We start from the raw sequence: 15,202 nt of genomic DNA on the forward strand, positions 1-15,202 counted from the left end.
TTGTACATTGTAGACCCAATATCATTGTTGGGGGACCCTGGAATTCGGGCGATTGGTCTCCGGGGACGACGCTCAAAGTCCTTTCGGACGATCTTTCCTACGACAGGCAAGGTATGGGGTCCCCGCAGATTCTCCCCGCGGTAGAGTCTGGGGACACCCCTATAAGGCTCGTGGTGGCACCTAACATGTTAGAATCACTCTTTCCAGGCCCATCTCGTTGCCCTCGTCTTCTGACAATCCAGAGGCACGTTCCCTAAGCTCGATTAGATCTCTCTAGACAAGATCATCAAAGAGCAAAATCACACCGTCAACACGTTCCTTGTCCCTGGGCTTGATCATGGATAAGCCAGAGACAGAGTTGCGGGTCGAAAGGCCTCAGGACGGCTATGACCCCACGATCGGAAACAATCCTGAAGAGATCCATGGACGCGCCATCCAGCAGCAGGAACACAACCGAGGATATATGGAGTCACTCCGGAAGGATCCATGGCTTCTATTCTGGATTGGAGTCATGCTCTGGACCCTGGGCGTGCGGGGTTTCGAGGCGCAGGCATCTGGCTCTGTCATCAGTATTCCTTATTTTAAAAAAACATTCGGGAAGCCCTTGGACGGCGACTACTATATCGAGACAAGCTGGCAGTCTGCGCTTAATGGCGGTGGCAATGCCACCGGCATCGTAGGGGCGCTTCTTGCCTCCTATTTCATCGACATAATCGGATACAAGCCTGTCATCCTTTTCGCATGCGTTATCAACTTGGCATCAGTAGGCGTCGAGTTCGGCAGCACCTCCATAGCCATGTTCTTTGGCGGCAAGATGATGAACTTCGTTGCCATTGGGGCTTTCCAAAACGCCTGTACTACGTATGTTGCTGATATTGCGCCACTGGCGATCCGAGCGTCCGCTATTGGCTTCTGCAACTTGGCTCAGTGCATCGGCCCCTTCCTCTCGGCGATCATGTCTTACTATACCGCTCAGTGGGATACTGAATGGTCCTGGAAAGCCCTGATTTGTGCTCAGTGGGGTTTCGCCGGTATTGCTTTCATTGGACAGATCTTCATGCCCGAGTCTCCGGTGTATTTAGTCCGGAGGGGCAAGATGACCGCTGCTCGGAAAGTTCTCGGCCGCCTCTACAAGGATCCATCTGATGCTGATGGCCATCTGGAGGTCATCAAGCTGACTTTGGAGGAGTCGGAAACGTCGAAGAGTACGGGATCATACATAGACTGCTTCCGTGGAACCAACCTTCGGCGAACTCTGATTGCTATGCTGGCTTTCCTTGCTGAGCCGATGTCCGGTCTTGGCTTTGTCGGCTCATACGGAGCTCTTATGTACCAGTATGTGGGCATCGGGGCTCGCCAGTCCTTCCTCTTGCAAATTGGAGCTCAGATTCTGTCTATGTCTGGGGCCACCATCGCCTTCCTCGTTAGTGACTTCTACGGCCGTCGACCGATGTTCCTTGTCGGCTGCACTGCGCTCGCCGTGCTGCTCATCTGTATGGGCATTGCGGGATCGATCAACACAGTCGCCGCCACGACCGCTGCTGTCGGTTTCTACACCATGTACAACTTCTTCTACAACGTAGGCGTCGGATCGGGAGTTTATGCAATTGCTGGCGAAATGCCAACCTCGAGCCTACGAGGCAAATCGCTCGCTCTCTCAATGATGCTCAGCAATGCGACGAACACTATGTGGGCGTTTGTGTGCCCATACATCTTCAATCCTGGATATGGCAACCTCAAAGCAAAAATTGGCTTCATTTTCGGTGCCTTCATGCTTATCTGGGCTGTCATGGGCTTCTACCACATTCCGGAGACCCGTAGGAGAACCTACGAGGAGCTAGATGAGCTCTTCATGAATCACGTCCCCGCTCGCCAGTTCCGCAAATACGTCACTGTCGCGGAACAGCGCGCAGCAGAGGCCTACAGCACAGAACATAAGGCTGCAGCTGCAGAGGCCGAGCATGTGTGAACAGCTCAGGAAGAGGAAACAGAGACTATCAGAGGTCACTACACCATTTCGGTGTTCTAGTCTCCCAGCACATGCGTAAGGGCGTACAATGTGCGATTGAAGCAGTTCTGTAATCTGGGTTGATACATTGACTTCCTTCAGCAAATACAATCTGCCATCTACGTAGGTTACAGACGCATTCGTGTGCTCTGGATCGTGACTGTCCAGACTTCATGCGGTCCAATGACTAATGTCTGTGTTCTAATGCTGGAAACCACTACCTATGATCCAAGACATATTATTGACTGTGTGGTTCCGTCCCAGTTGAGGGCCACGTTGGCTCCATTGCTGGACGTGGTAAATACATGGCTGGTTTCTGATATACATACTGTAAAGTTGAATCGCCTCGTACAACACCACGTTACTGGCGGCAATTACACCGAGCGAGGACATTCGGGGGAACAAATTGACCGCGAGATCGCACTCTTAATTGTTCTGTGCCACAGAACGCTGAGTAGCTAGAGAAAGAATGGACTGTAATGTGGACACCGTAGATTGTCTACTCCTCGGCCAGGATAATAGTTGTTAGTTCGGCAAGGATATCACTACCTCCTCAACAAGGGTTTACTACCTTTGTAGAAGTAAACAAACCTATGGTAATAAACAGAATATTTGAGAACTTGATGATTATCATAACTCTCGATAATAAGTATCTTTATCCTTCAATAATTAACGTTTGTTACCTGGCGGAGGAGTACTTGTGCAGGAACTTCCCAGTGGGAGTCGCGGAAAACAACCCCCACTAGATCCACTCGTGGATGGATCTTGGCATGGGCACATTACTCGTGCAGCTTTCCAATCACGGATTTCGTTTAAAGACGCCATAACACTTGTGTACCAACTGTAATGGAGTTCGGGGAAAAGGATCCCGAGGAGCAGCATATACCTTTCAATGACGACGAACACTAGGCGAAACTTGAAGCATTCCATCACTCAAGCAGCTTGCCTTTGGAGTGATTGACTCTACCGGTTTCATCATGTCGCCTGTCCAACCTACTCTATCTGCCCCCACTATCGAGCAGCATCCGACCGGGTTCGCGGTCAGCACGGCTTCTCCCCGGTTGTCATGGCGGTTTATACTTGACGATCCCGCACCGCAGGGCTGGGAGCAGACAGGTTATGAGCTCGAGATCATCCGGCCGGCGTCTACCGTCGTAGTGCCCGAGCTGTACAAGGTGACCGGCAGCGCCTCGCTCTTGGTGCCTTGGCCTAGCACGCCTTTGCGATCGCGGGACCAGGTTCGCGTTCGGGTCCGGGCCTATGGTAACATGGGCTCGGAGCCGACCGAGTGGTCGCCATGGACGGTAGTCGAGTGCGCATTGCTAGAACGGAAGGACTGGATCGCCCGCCCGATCACCAGCGCCCGCCCTTTCAGCTGCGACATTTCTGGCCCGCTGAGGCCGTTGCGATTTCGACGAACATTCGTGGCGCCGCGTGAAGCCGCAGTCCGACAACGATCTCGCTTGTATATTACTAGTTTAGGAGTATATCGTGCATTCATCAACGGAAAACGAGTCGGCGATGAGTGCATGGCGCCCGGCTGGACTAGCTATAAGCATCGCCTCAACTATCAGGTCTTTGATATCGCCCCGTTGCTGAAACCCGGTCAAACCAACGTCATCGCAGTAGAAGTTGCTGAGGGTTGGTGGGCCACACGGCTTGGCTTCCACGGTGGCAGGAGGTGTATCTATGGCAACGATATCGGAGTGCTGGCACAAGTGGAAATAGGAACACGGGATCATGAAGGATATACATTGGTGTCAGATGAGTCATGGCTCTGCCAACCCAGTGCTATCATCCGCAGCGAGATATACGACGGCGAGGTATATGACGCGCGAGAAGAGATTCCTGGCTGGAGCGAACGATTGGAGCTGGAGGATCAGAGTTGGCATCCTGCTCGCATATTACCAATGCCTGATGCAGATTTGGTCTCTCCTGAAGGACCGCCAGTTCGAGTTACAGAAGAAATCAAGCCTGTCGACATCACTATTACACCGTCAGGCAAGACTATAGTCGACTTCGGCCAAAATCTTGTGGGCCGACTGCTCATTCGGGGTCTACAAACGCCTTGTGGACACGAGGTCACTTTCACCCATGCTGAGGTTCTCGAAGACGGAGAACTAGGCATTCGCCCCCTTCGCGTTGCGAAATGTGCGGACACGGTGATATCGTCAGGAGAACTGATAGAAAGTTGGTCCCCAGAGTTTACTTTTCATGGATTCCGCTATGTCCAGGTCGAAGGGTGGTCACCGGATGACCTGGAAAATCCATTAGTAAAGGCCAGTAGCCTATCCGCCCTAGTCATCCACACTGATATGCTCCGGACTGGCCACTTCTCCTGCTCGCATTCCATGATCAATAAACTGCATCAGAATGCTTGGTGGAGCATGCGTGGCAACTTTCTCTCCATACCTACGGATTGCCCACAGAGAGACGAGAGACTAGGATGGACCGGTGATATTCAGGTCTTTTGTCCTTCAGCCAACTTCCTCTACAATACTGCGGGCATGCTGGGAGATTGGCTACGGGACCTGGCGGCGGAACAACTTGAAGAAGGAGCCGATTCTATTCCCCCTTTCGTCGTGCCCAATGTCATAGAGCACTTGTGGCCGCAGGCACCGCAGGCGGTGTGGGACGATGTAACGGTTTTAACCCCGTGGGCCTTGTATCGTTCGTATGGAGATGTCAATATCCTTCGACGGCAATATCCGAGTATGGTAGCTTGGGTAGACAGGGGAATACGCCGTGGACCAGATCGCCTTTGGGATTCTCAACTTTGGCAGCTCGGTGACTGGCTTGACCCAACTGCACCTCCCGATGAACCGGGTAATGCCCGCACGAACGGCACTCTGGTGGCCGACGCATACCTCGTTCATGTCACATCCGTCTTAGCAGAGATTAGCAGAATCTTGGGAGAAGAGGACGACGCCCGCCGGTATGCTCTGGATTTCCAGCAGCTGAAGTCTACCTTCCAAGAGAAGTACATTGCCCCGTCAGGCTTTCTAGTCGGCGACAGCCAGACTGCTCTCAGTCTAGCACTGGTCTACGATCTGCATGCGACACCCGAACAGGTTGCACGTGCAGCGGAACGGCTGGTGGAACTGGTCCGCTTCGCAAAGTTCCGCGTTTCCACCGGATTTGCCGGCACACCCATCATCACCCACGCCCTCACCAAAAGCGGTCACCATCAGATCGCTTACCGCATGCTGCAGGAGAAGAACCGCCCTTCTTGGATGTATCCCATCAGTATGGGAGCTACCACTGTATGGGAACGGTGGGACAGCATGTTACCCGACGGGTCGATCAACCCGGGCGAGATGACCAGCTTCAACCACTATGCCCTGGGCTCTGTTATAAACTGGTTGCATGAATGCGTGGCCGGTGTCAGTCCTCTAGAGCCGGGATGGAAGACATTTAGGGTTGCCCCTATTCCTGGTGGGACCGTTACTTGGGCCGAAGCAACCTATGAGACGCCGTATGGCCGGCTAGAGTGCCGTTGGTCGATCCGGGGTGACGACCAATTTGAGCTAGACCTGTCAGTTCCCGCGAACAGTAGCGCTCAGGTCATTCTCCCTCACGAAAGGACTCGAATTCCGGAATCGGTGGGGAGATTTGTCGGATCGGGACGACATCATTTCCAGAGTCGCTGGAACAAATCTACACAGTGGCCACCTAAACCTTTGCTGCCCCCAGTGGGTGAGTGGGAGGAGGATACTTTTGTCTAAGACACAAAAATAAATAATGTGTTGAGATCGGATGCCTCCTCTTAGACCTACCCTAAGTTCTCTCAGCTGATCAGAGAGCGAAGTCTTCAAGACTTCAGTTAGTGGATGGCGCAGGGTATATCAGGTTGTGCTACAGATTTTCGGCAAGTCGGCTGGCCGAGCCTTCAAGACTCCTTTGCAGAATGACTGCCAGGGTTAGTGGTTGATGGCGCCAAATGGGGAAGAGGAGAGTTGTTAGTTTCCACATTCCAGTGCATGAACCGACCAGAGGACCCCGGTCGAGTCTCTTCAGACTTTCTCTAGCTGCAGATCCACGCATTAGCATCTTCTCTCCTCCTGCGAGGCTGGGAAAAACACACACATCGCATCACGCAGCTAGCAACATCATGTTCTCGACCTCTGGCTGGCTGATCCTGCCCTCGAAGACTCCTAGAATTACACTGTTACCCTTTGCAAGCGCGGCTGAGCCCTAACCGGACCGGCAAATGTGGATTCAAAATACGTCATGAAAGCAAGGATGAGCATATACAACGCTGGGTAACAGAGGAGGAGGAGTGTGATTGGCTGTGGTGAAGGGACCCACGGTCTACACGGAAAGATCAGCACTCTGCACCTAGCATTCCTCTCCTGTAACAAGTCTAGCCCTGTCATCTCATATACTGTCCCTCGTCACCATACGTTTCTGTCGAGCTTTTTTTTCGTCATACAATAACGAAATCTCTTAACTTTACCTTGATGTTGAAGCAATCCAGATAAAAAGTGTCTAAATATGCCTCTTCTGAAACCATGTAATGTTTGCTCGATCGGCGGAGAATCGCCGCCACGGGCATCCACTGACAGCACATACCATGTCGCCCGAACGAGCTGTGCAAGGCAATAAGGCGATAGGGCTGACCTGCTCTGGTGCAATTGTAGCAGAGCCCAACGCCCGGCTCAATCGGTGCCCTAGGGCGAATAATGTTACAGAATCATGGGTAAGGTATGCGAAGTGAGTTCAAATGCTCTCGAAGTAGCTGTCAACCTCAAATTTTGACCCATCTCAATAGGAGAGGTTAATGTCTTTGAGATATCCGCTATCTTGCAGGAAAGGGTTATGGCCTCGCTTTCCGCTGCCATCACTAGCACGCCTCAGTGTTATGTGGGCTCCACAACCGGTCTCCGAATAGCGAGAGGAACATACGACAGTCCCTGATGAAATTGCCACCGTGCTTGTAGCCTACAAAGTTTTTGCTTCAGGAGTTGCCAGTCTTGAGGCGACTATTAAGTAGGGCGATTTGCTCATGACGATTGATGAAACTCCGATCTATAAGCAAGACGAGTCAGAGCCAACTGCTTCAGTGCCAACAAATCTGCTGTTATTGCCTGAAGCTATTACACTACACCGATCACACCTTTTATACAGCAATTGATTGCGAAGATAGTATCTTTAACATTCTATGGTTCAAATATATGCTCTTATTACTACCACTGCATACTTGCCTGATGTTCAGCTCACTTAGATACAATCAGAGTTAAGGACACTAGTTTGATGATTTATTTAGTTTATAGTATCCCTCGCCTCCTAAGATGAAACACTCAAAATCCAAGCTTTGACACAAATCCAATCCTTCCATTCAATCATCTACCTCAAGTTCTCTTAGTTGAGGTGGTGTATGAATGTTTGAAGTTGTCAATTTGTTAGGTATCAAGGTGCATTCTCTACCAATTTATCACTTGACTCAATCGCGCGATACCGCAATCATCTTTTAGCCTTGAAGTGTGAAAGTTTGATTCGGTCATTCAACAGCTGCAAGCTGGAAGATCAGATATGATTATTCATCAGGCATCTATCATTTATTTGTCTATTGAGTTGGGGAAGCAAGGTCTTACCCCTGCCAGCAGTCAGGTGACTTATTTTGCTATTACTTACTTCACTTTGTTCGCTTCACTTAGTTATTACTACTACAATACAAGAATGGCTACCCCATTCATTCTCAGTACGTTCTCAGGCCCTGGAGGCTTCTTCTTGTGTGTGTGCTATGTGATATCTTGATTGGGTGCTGGTCAGCAGTAGGCACTGCTGCCCTTTTTCACTATGTCTGGTGGAGAGTGCGCTGAACTCGTGATACGTGTCCTTGTCCCTAATCTGGGTAACTAATCTGCTTCTCCAATATCAAACTTAATTCTCCGCAGTTGTCGTATCTGAGAGCTCAGTAGATTCAGAATCCTTCTTACTGATTTTCTTCCAGCTCATCCCCCAAGCTGTAAGAGAAGCCACTGCAGCGAGAGCAGCAGCGAGATAGAACACGTGGTCAATACTGTTTGAGTATGCTACGAGCACTCCAGGTAGATCCCCGGGGCTCACGATGCGGCGAAAATGTGTGGCACCAGCAGCGATAACAGCCTGAGCATCGACATTTGGAGCCTTACTTCGTAGCTGCGAACGGAGACTGGTGTCGAAAATAACGTTATATAATGATAGAAAGATCGTAGGTCCAATGTACTGGGCCCAAACTACGAACGCAGTGGCAGAAGAGATCTCCTCTCCTTGTGCGGCGTTCTGAACCGCGATAATAGGCTTGAGATTGTAAGCAAAGCTCGGTGTGGACACAAGGTTACTAACCATCATTATACCCAAGCCTCGACCCAGCCCAGTAAGAACCATGAATCCAACCCACTCACCTGTTGAGGTGTTTGGTTGGAGTAAGCTGAATAAACCTGTTCCTACAGCTGTGAGAGCCCCTGAGACTATGGCAAATGGTGGGATATAGCCGAATCTATTCACTATCTAACCGTTAGCATTCGCATCTCAGGTGTATACCTAGACACCTTACCAGTAGCACCAGCAATCACGACCAGTAGCATCTGAGGAAGAATCATTGCAAGAAGGTACACCCCGCTTGTGATAGCTTTGACACCCTTGACCGCTTGAAAGTAGACTGGCAAGAAATATGTAGCTCCAAATAAGGCTGACATGACGACGGTATAGTTTGCACCACTTGCCATGATTGCTCGTCGCTTGATGATTTGGAAAGGTAACAGGGCATCATAGCCTTTGAAATAGTTCCAACCACACCAGACAATGAAAGTGGCTCCAGCACCACAGAAGAGACCGATCACCTGGGACGAATTCCACGCAAAGTCATTGCCTCCATATTGTAGTGCAAGGAGCAGCATGATGACAGCAGGAGCAAATATGGCGAAACCAACCAGATCTAGATGGTGATGGAGCTCTCTCAGCACAGGAGATAGCTGCTGCTTGGGAATCTGTTCGGGAATATGTACGAAATGTAGGGGCATGACCACTAGAGCACCAAGTGGCAGGTTGATATAGAAGCCTATCAACAATATTAGCGGATGTCCCGGCCAATTAAAGGAATTGACTCATACACCATCGCCAAGTATAACCTGAAGTAAATGCACCTCCTATGACAGGCCCAAGTGCCACGCCCAGTTGAGATACTGTACAAGATTAGGTCACGCGGATATAGTTCAACAGGTAAACACACTTCCCATGGTAATTGCGGTAGGCACTGGTAATTACAGTTAGCAAGCATTTCTTGGTGATTCCATGGCAGAAATAGACTTACGGGCTCGCTTCTCTAAAGGGAGGGAAGCGGCAAGGATAGTAAGTGCGCCATTAATTAGTCCTGATGCTCCAATACTAGCGATTACTCGGCCGCCGATGAGCATTGCAGAAGACTGGGCAGCACCACAAATAGCAGATCCAATCTCGAATATTGCAAAGAATGTGATAAAAGTCCACTATGTGACAAAGTCAGCGTCGTTCTGACCATGGTGCTAGGCTGTCTCACCTTGAGCTTGAAGTTTTGGTATATTTTTCCTGTCAATGGTTGGAGGACGGCACTGAAGGGTTCGAACTTAGATTTGAGCATAACATATCTAGTCTTAAGCAATTCAACTTTACCTTCCAAGTTGATAAGCACTTCCATACCAGCCAATATCCTATTCATGTAAGTGTCCGGTGTAGATTTGGTTGGGGCGGGTCGACTGACATGAAGGGAGTGGAATTCGTCAGTGATACTTGGAATGGCCTAGATAGTACAATCAGTCCGTGGATTTTTAACATTGCTTCATCGACTTTACGTACCGTAGAGATAATCGAGGTGTCTAGCATGATAAGAAAACATGCCAGAGTCAAGCTAATGAGCATTAGGATGAACGAAAGGCCAGTAACAGTCTCCGTCTTTGCGACATCTGCCGACTCAGTGTCATGTTCTTGTCCATTCGTTCTTGTTTCTGTATTTTCCATGGCCATTGTGCCCGAGGATTTCGTGGTATTTGTTGAATGTGTATACCAAACACGCATGAGCTGGATGAGTATTGGCTGCTGGAAATGCTGACGATAGGATAGCCTCAACGGGAGTATGGAAACCGGCTAAATCTAGCTGGAGACTTGGAGATTTGGTATTTGAAGGTTTATAAGTGATATCTCCAAGAGTGACGAATGTAGAATGAGGGCGAAGGAGCCCGGATACTGCTACACCGGGTCGTAATACAATTAAACATACTGATCGGTATTTAAATCCGAGAGAGTACCTAATATCGGTTCCTTTCTGAGTGATATAACTAAGTAGATTTATCCTTTTGCCTTTGCCTTTGAAATTGTCTGCCAGTATCCTCGGAATTAGTCGGTGAAATCATTGATCCAGGGTCCGGGTCCGCCGGGCCCGCCGGGTTTCCGGATCAAAGCCCACCTAAATCCTCTTCCTGACTCGTCTTCATTTCAATCCTCCTGCTTACTCGCAATGTCATCCGATCCAGAAATTATCAGGATACGGAAAAATTATAATTGTCCTGTTGAAGCTTTTGATCTTGTGGTGGTAATGCCGTCCTTTGCAGTATCATAACTACAACGGGGCCGCAGGACAAATTCGACACTTAGACTACCCGCTGCAGAAGCGTCAGGTCGATTACCTAAGCCATTCCAGCGGAGCAATGGACCTGAATGCCGTCCGGACATCTTTATCACTTCGGGGGCCTGGGGGCAAAGCCTGTGCGAATTGTGCCAGAGTCAAATGCAAGTGCATCAGCCGAATCGATGGGAACGACTGTGAGAGGTTGGCCATTCTCGACACCCGACCGAGATCCAAATGGAACGCTCACTCAGTGTAGATGCTATCGGTTGAACAAACCATGTGTACCTTCATCTCCGGCGAGACGACGCGGTCCCAAACGCCACAATGTGTCTCATCCAACACCGATGTCAGCCAGGCTCGAGAAGAAACTGGACGACCTAATGTCACTTATGAAACTTCAACAAACACCGGCATACTTCAGTCATGACTCCACTGGCATTATAGAGTCTGAAGATGATAATAATTACGGCAACGATTCTTCGCCAACCTTGACAGACAATACTTTGGCGGGCATTCAGACCGATGACTACATCGATGAACCTTCTATTGAAGAAGCCGAGGCTTGCCTCCGACAGTTTCGTGAGGAGATGATGGCAAGTCTCATATTCTGGACTCTATTGTTTATCGAAGCTAATGATCGCCAGTCATTGTGTCCATACGTGTATATTTCCACCGACATGAAATCATCAACACTTCGTCAACAGTATCCATTCCTGTGGTTGAATATCATGAGTGTTGCGACCAAGCCCCCCAGAAAGCGATATTCCCTCGGGAGACAAGCCAGAAGCACCATCGTGCACAAAATAGTTGACGAGGGCCGAAGAAGTGTTGATATGTTACTTGGGGTGCTCACATATCTTACCTGGTAGGCGAAGCGTGAAATTGTGACTCCGGGCTATGCTGACTTGGTACAGGGTTCACCGGTTTCCTATGGACAAACTCTTTACTTCTATGGCTTCTCAAATTGCCGTGTCTCTAATCCACGATCTCGGATTACACATGCCGCCGCCAGAACAACCGTCGAAGGTCGGGCACCTCCTCAAATGTAAAGGATTCGGTCTCTTCCCGACAGTCCGAAGAGAGAGAACAATGGAAGATCGACGAGCCCTTTTAGGAGCATATATTGTTACATCTACGTGCGTATTGCCAAGTCAACCCCCGCTAGAATATAACCGATCGTGGACTCGGCTCACAATGCCTACAGGACCTGTCACGCGTTCAGATCTGCCGATGGTCTTCGTTGGTCGCCTTACCTCGACGAATGCATGAATTATGTCGCTCAAAATAGTACCGAGCCTCAAGATTGCATCCTTGTTGCTCAAGCGAAATTACAATTGATGACCAACGAACTTCGATCTACATATCGTGGAGGAACGAATGTCGAGATTCCTATCGCGTATCTTGATGCACTTCGTTTACAAGTCGATAGCTTCGTGAAACCAGTCGATGGATCAAGCACTGTCTTCGACAATAACCGTAAGTGATCAAGACCTTGCGGAGAATATTAGCTGATGTATCACGATAGCAACGATGATGAGGCTGCATCATTTCACAATGCTCATGATTCACGAGTCACTTCTTATTAAGCCTCCTTCGTCACACAATGCGCACCCGAAACAGTTTCAAATCTATCAGCGCGTGACAGAATCCATCCGAGCTTGGCTTGACCTATACTTCTCTATACCATTGGATCAACTACAATACTTGCCCTGTGGGAACTACAGCCAACTTTACTACATTATGATGTTTATGTATAGGATCTCTACCTTCAACATTCCCGCTTGGACCACTCTCGTGGCCGAGGCATCGGTGGAAGTGGTACCGATATTAAATCGATTAATCCAAAAGTTTGAGCAAGCGGAAGCTGCAGCATCACAAGAGGCACCAGACAGTGGCGCGGACGAGGCTTTTCTCTTTGGAATACAGAAATTTAGTGCGATTAGGACGATTTGCGAAACTGAATTGACCCCCGAGGCAGATAGAGTGGATAATTCAGCTCTATCGCAGGATCCGTTGATGGATGGGCCGGAATTAGATTTGACCACCCTTCCCGTGGATTCAGCTTTCTTTCCTATGATGCCTGGGATTTTTGACGACGTCACATGGCAATGAACAAACGTTCACAAGCGAATTCACGGAAAAAGAATCAATTGTATTTAATAAACTTGATTTGGTCATTAGATCATCTTCTTCATTGGCCTATTCCGCCGTCTTTTCCAGGTGATCAACATTGTCATGTTTCTCGGCATACTCCACAGCGGTAAGTGCAGGTCGCGACCTGGCAAACCGTACTGTAGCCCATACCGACGGCGACTCCCGGAAGACCATGTCGATCTCCTCAAGGTTGCGGCCCATGGTCTCGGGGAAGAGGAAGTATACAGAGACGGGAACGCATGCTGCGATAACGGCAAAGACTATGTAAAATTGCCATCCTATTGTTTCGATGGCAACTGGAGTGACCATGACTACCACGAAGTTCCTAAATTCTCAGGTTAATTACAGCCGGTCATTAAGTGAGTTGGCAGGATCTAACATACCAGAGCCAGTGGTTGGCTGTTGAAATGGAGGACATGGCCATACGGAGGCGAATTGGTGCAACTTCCGTGCAGTACAGGAAGTTGGCGCCGAGGAAGCCGATTGGGACAAAGGTATTGTAGAGATAGATGAAACAACCAGCTGCGATCTGGGCAGCACGGTTCTCCTTACCGAAGGAAGTGGAAACGGCCAGTGCAATCATACAACAGGACATTCCAATGCCCGAAAGAATAAAGACAGCTCGTCGTCCAAAGCGGTCAATGGTGACGAAAGCGATGAAAGACGACAGAAACTTCCATGTCAGAGCTCCACCAGTAAGAACTCTGGATAGCTCGCTGCTGAGACCTAGATTTGTCTGGAAGAGAGTGGTGGCGTAAACAGAAACGAGGTTGCTGCCCGACATTTGTTGGTAAAATTGAAGAAGCATGCACAGAAAGAAGCGGTAAAGGAGCTTCTCTTCGCCCATCTTCAGCATATCGCCGAGCTTGGCCGCATTGCCCGAAGTCTCTTCGAGGGACAGCTCAATACCAGCCAGTTCAGCCTGAACCTCGAGGCTGTCTTCAGCGTGACCCCTGAGAACCGACAATGATTCGCGAGCCTCTTGAACTCGGTTCTTCATCAGAAGCCAACGTGGTGATTCAGGAAAGACGTATACGGAAGCCATTAGGACGAGTGAGAATGCAACAGCAATGGCAATTGGTGGACGCCATGTGAGGGGACCAGTCTTAAATTCGAAAAAACCGAGGTCAATCCAGGACTCGAGGACATAACCTAAACAGATAAATAGACCAGTCACCACGACACTGCGTCCCCGGTTCTTTGCTCCAGAAGTCTCGCTTTGCCATACCGGAACGATGGAGCTTAATTGGCCGACACCAGCTCCAATCAAAACCCTTCCGACGATGAATTGGGCCAAGCTGAATGATGACGCCTCGAGGACTTCGCCGACCAGGGTGAATACGGCACCGGCAAAGATGACATTTCGTCGACCAAAGATATCTCCAGTGTAAGAACAAGACAGAGCACCAATGAGGGCACCTATCACGAATGTTGCTACGACAAACCCCTGAAGGGTTGACTTCGAGCTCTTGGTGGTACCGGTGGCGTGAACGGTATCAATCTCGGGAAATGTCTTGACCCAATCTTCCTCAGACAGCAGGCCTCCGATGCCAGCCTGGTTGTAACCAAAGAGAACAAAGGAGGGAGCCACAATCAGGGCGATTTGTAGAATGCTCAGAGCGTGACCAGTGAGGCCAAAAGCCGTCTTGAATCCCATTCTCTCGCTGGTGTCAAGGGGGAGGAAAGGGGGATGCGAGAGTGAGAGGAATGAGCTCCTTAGAAAGACTACCGACATGAACTTGGACTCCATCTGGGAGCCTGTCCCTTATCATGGCCTGGCATTCTGCAATCCCCATTGTATCCACGACGTGATTCATGTAACGGCGGGGTAAGCCCACATAAAGGAGTCGGTGTGCTCTGGAGGATGCAAAGCGGCTCCCACTTCTCCAGTCTCTCCAAGAGGGATAAAATTTGCTGACGAGTGTATCACGAAAACGTAGCTTCTCTCTAGACTACTCCATTGTGGGTCAAAAAGCTTGCTTTTGAGATCACTTGCCCGGCACTTGATTCGGTAGGCTTGGCTCATTGGCGCGTAGCCGCACGATTGCGGTGGGTCGAGATCCAGAACGCAAACGGGGCTCGCCGAGGAAGCGCCGCTATAGCAATGCCATACAATGGAGCTTGGTGGACTTGTAGGGATGATGATAGTATGCTTAGAAAACACTGAACGTCATTTGGTCACTCAATAAACACCAGCGATACCGCTCTCTCAAGCCTGATGAGGGATATAATACACAAAGCCTCCCCATTCTTCTTGCCGGACCACTCGCGACCCCGTGGGGCCAGTCGGGGAACTAAATGTTCCACTCGAGATCAAATGCTGAGAGTGTGATGTAATTTGAATCTGCCCAGCCAGCCGTAGAGCCGCATGAATAAGTTTGCCTGCCTGCAAATTGCGTTGGATCAAGTCGCCGTCTCCTGACTGCGAGGACACGCCAAACCGTTTGGAAAATGTC

The 15,202-nt window shown here is 49.7% G+C and overlaps 3 protein-coding genes across 3 annotated transcripts; 2 read left to right on the forward strand and 1 right to left on the reverse strand.

The window, feature by feature from the left end:
• Positions 1–463: 463 nt before the first annotated feature.
• On the forward strand, positions 464–1,969 carry UCRPA7_8650 (putative maltose high-affinity maltose transporter (alpha-glucoside transporter) protein; the record flags this gene model as incomplete). The annotated part of the gene is made up of 1 exon (XM_007921161.1): positions 464–1,969. The coding sequence occupies one exon, from the start codon at positions 464–466 to the stop codon at positions 1,967–1,969; it is 1,506 nt and encodes a 501-aa protein (XP_007919352.1).
• Positions 1,970–4,722: 2,753 nt separating this feature from the next.
• On the forward strand, positions 4,723–5,733 carry UCRPA7_8651 (putative alfa-l-rhamnosidase protein; the record flags this gene model as incomplete). The annotated part of the gene is made up of 1 exon (XM_007921162.1): positions 4,723–5,733. The coding sequence occupies one exon, from the start codon at positions 4,723–4,725 to the stop codon at positions 5,731–5,733; it is 1,011 nt and encodes a 336-aa protein (XP_007919353.1).
• Positions 5,734–12,791: 7,058 nt separating this feature from the next.
• Positions 12,792–14,403, reverse strand: UCRPA7_8652 (putative sugar transporter stl1 protein; the record flags this gene model as incomplete). Its single annotated transcript, XM_007921163.1, has 2 exons — positions 12,792–13,071; positions 13,130–14,403. The coding sequence occupies 2 exons, from the start codon at positions 14,401–14,403 to the stop codon at positions 12,792–12,794; spliced, it is 1,554 nt and encodes a 517-aa protein (XP_007919354.1).
• Between the last annotated feature and the right edge of the window lie 799 nt (positions 14,404–15,202).

Source organism: Phaeoacremonium minimum (assembly GCF_000392275.1).
Source record: "Phaeoacremonium minimum UCRPA7 unplaced genomic scaffold PA7_03_scaffold_601, whole genome shotgun sequence".
Taxonomy (NCBI): Eukaryota; Fungi; Ascomycota; class Sordariomycetes; order Togniniales; family Togniniaceae; genus Phaeoacremonium; species Phaeoacremonium minimum.